This window comes from Galeopterus variegatus, unplaced genomic scaffold, assembly GCF_000696425.1.
Source record: "Galeopterus variegatus unplaced genomic scaffold, G_variegatus-3.0.2 Scaffold2218, whole genome shotgun sequence".
Lineage (NCBI taxonomy): Eukaryota > Metazoa > Chordata > Mammalia > Dermoptera > Cynocephalidae > Galeopterus > Galeopterus variegatus.
Window position 1 is genome coordinate 179,095 of NW_007728329.1, and position 3,066 is coordinate 182,160.

Sequence of the window (3,066 nt, forward strand, 5' to 3'; positions counted from 1 at the left end):
AGATGACACCACCACTGTGTTGGACAAGGAATGGGTGTTTGGGTGCTTTTGAATTTTAAAAAACTTTCAGTTTTCATTGCTAAAATGAAAACATCGATAGAATCCACATAAACAAAAGATCACTGGGGTCTTCAATCACTGAAACATATAAAGGGGTCGTCTTGAGACCACAAAGTTTGAGAAGGACTACATTCTCGACGCTGTCTTTCTCGTGTGTGTGTGTGCATGTGTGTGCGTGGAGGCACGTACATCTACAGCAGAACCTTGAAAGCAATAAGGGGAAATAATAAGACAAGCTCGAAAACAATGGGAGGGGAGAAAGCCTATCCGTGGGCTTGCTTTGGCGGAGCTGTTTTTGGCTTTGATCCCCCTTTCCTCTTATTCCCCTGGCAGCCGAATTTAAACAAGATTTGCAGCTGCCTGCATGCCATTAGCCTTGGCTGCCACCAAACTAATGAAAACAATTAATCAGCGTGCTTCACGGAAAAAAACTCTTCAGATTGGTAATAACACTTAAGAAGGAACCACTGGCAACATCCTATGAAGTTGTATTTAAATTTAAGAGAAAGACATTTCATTTAGAATTTGCTCAATGAAGACGTGCTGGGAAACAGGGCCCTTTGCCGGGGAACCAGCTGCCTTTCCCAGTGTTGCTGCAAAGAGCTGCTGAGTGGGGCCGAAAGAAAAGGTGTGGGATCAGAACGTGGCAGGTCCAAGGCACGGTTGTCCGGTTGCCCGATGGCAACGTGGTGATGGGGACAGAAAGAAAAACAGGGAAAGACAGGATCCACGGGATGGCAAAAGAGGAAGGTGCATTCAACCCCATCCTTCCTCATTCCCAGTCATAAAAATTTGCCTCTGAGTTTATTTCCCACCGAGATAATGGAATTGACAGAGCAGTTTTCAGTTTGGCTAACCCACGAGTAGGTCCCTCAGCTAGACACAGATAACAAGCCCAGCCGGGGGTAGCAGGCCATCATGCCAGCAAGGTGGAACACACCGGCCTCTGAAACAGGGGAGAGGCGATACCCGCCACCCTTCAATCACAGTACCTGTCCTCCGGCAATGCGGATCCAGCGAGTTTGGCCACCGTAGGGAATAGGTCCATGTTGCTTGTTGGCTCGTCGATCTCTTGTCCAGCTGGTATCACCCCAGGCCATCGAAGAATACCTGGAACCCGGATTCCTCCTTCCCAGTTGTTGGCTTTTCCTCCTAAAGCACCACGACAGAGGAAACAAAGAGATCACAGTCTTGTCAACTCTCACATTGATGTAGTCTTCAATGCTCAACTTGGGGCGGTCAATTTGGAAGAGCCAAGTGCTCTAATGACATGGATTCAATGTGTATTTCACGAGCAATATGGTATGTGTTGCAGTGAAAAGCAATAATATATATGACACGGTCACCACCATGCATGACATGCTCAGCACTATATGGTGGGCACAAGAATGACTTTATAATCGGGAGACTCAAATTTCAAAATGACAGAAACCCAAGTCAATGACTCTGGAGCAGGGAATTCAAATCCATTTCTACTTTTTTATCAGCTGTGTCCGGCAAAATAATTCCAAGTACCTCCCGCCCCCAAAGTGTCCATGTCCAAATTCCCCGAGCCTGGACTTAAGGTACCTTACATGGCAAAAGGGACTTTGAAGGTGGGATTAAGGATTTTGAGATGAGGAGGTTATTCTGGATTATCTGAGTGGGTCCAATGTGATCACAGCGTCCTTATAACGGATAGAGGGAGGCAGGAAAATCGGAGTCAAAGAAGCAGGGTTTGCAATCATAGAGAGAGACTGGAAGACGCTATGCTGTTGGCTTTGAACATAAAGAAGGGCCCCCAAGCCAGGGAAACCAGACAGCCTCTAGAAGCCGGACAAGGTAACAGAGCCTCCCCTAGAGCCTCCAAAAAGGAACACAGCTCTGCCAACACCTTGCTTTTAGCCCATTTTGGACTTCTGACCTCCAGAACTATGAGACAATAAATTCATGTTATTCTGAGCCACCAAATTTGTGGTCCACTGTCACAGCAGCCATAGGAAAGAAATACACCAGCCCCGTGCCCTTTGGCAAACAGCTTCACCCTTCCAAGCCTCACATCCCTGCAACGTTTGGTGCGAGTGTTACATGAAACAATTATCCCAAGAGCCGAGCTTAGCACCTGCACAAGAGGAAGGAAACAAAAAATGGACATCATCACCATCACTATTATTTTATTACCGGGGAGTTCTTATGGCTTTGTTGAGGGAACAAGCTTTGTGCCTATGAGGCAATTAGAATATAATTAAATACAGCATGAAATAGGTACTGGGAGAGGCTGGACGGGTGAGCTCGGAGTGGATCAGAACATCAGCAGATAACATCAGAAGAAGTTGCTGACACCTCCTACTGGGGAATGGAGACTGGGAATGAGCCCACATAGGGCTCAGAGAGGCCAGGGCTGGTGGCACATGGACGCATGGATAAACACACGCACTGTCTCCAGGGCAGTTCCCGTGACCTCGCAACAGGGTGCACATATTGCTGAGTATTATCGAGCAACTGAAAGTCAGGCTGGGGAAAAGGGAACGGGGCTGAATTCCAACTACTCTAACAAACAGCCCATTTTAAACAACATCACATAGAAGAGTTAAACGAAAATGGAGAGATACGAAAAAGCAGCACACTGATTCACAGCATGGATATGATGCATGATACACACTGGACATAAAGACCATTTACATTTAAAAAGCGAATTGCTGGGCCGGCCCGGTGGCGCACTGCTATAGTGCGCCGCTTGGGAAGCGCGGCGGCGCTCCCGCCCGAGGGTTCGGATCCCACATACGGACCGGTTCCCGCTCACTGGCTGAGCGAGGCGCGGGAGCAACACCGAGGGTTGCGATCCCGTTGCCGGTCCCCGGTCCGGTACGGGGGCGACACTGAGGGTTGCGATCCGTTGCCGGACACGGAAAAAGACAAAAAAGACAAAAAAAAAAAAAGCGAATTGCTGGAGACGGAGGGATCTGGATGCACCCTTTCATTTCTCAGCGTTGCAGAGTGTACAGTGAATTCCTCTCATCGGCAAGC

General features: G+C 48.2%; 1 protein-coding gene across 1 annotated transcript in view; it reads right to left on the minus strand.

Moving 5' to 3' along the window:
• STS (steroid sulfatase (microsomal), isozyme S) overlaps nucleotides 1-3,066 on the minus strand; it is a 92,828-nt gene that overhangs the window by 21,767 nt on the left and 67,995 nt on the right. Inside the window, exon 8 of the mRNA XM_008580952.1 lies at nucleotides 1,053-1,212. Coding sequence (XP_008579174.1) covers nucleotides 1,053-1,212 — 160 coding nt within the window. The remainder of the gene's footprint in view (nucleotides 1-1,052; nucleotides 1,213-3,066) is intronic.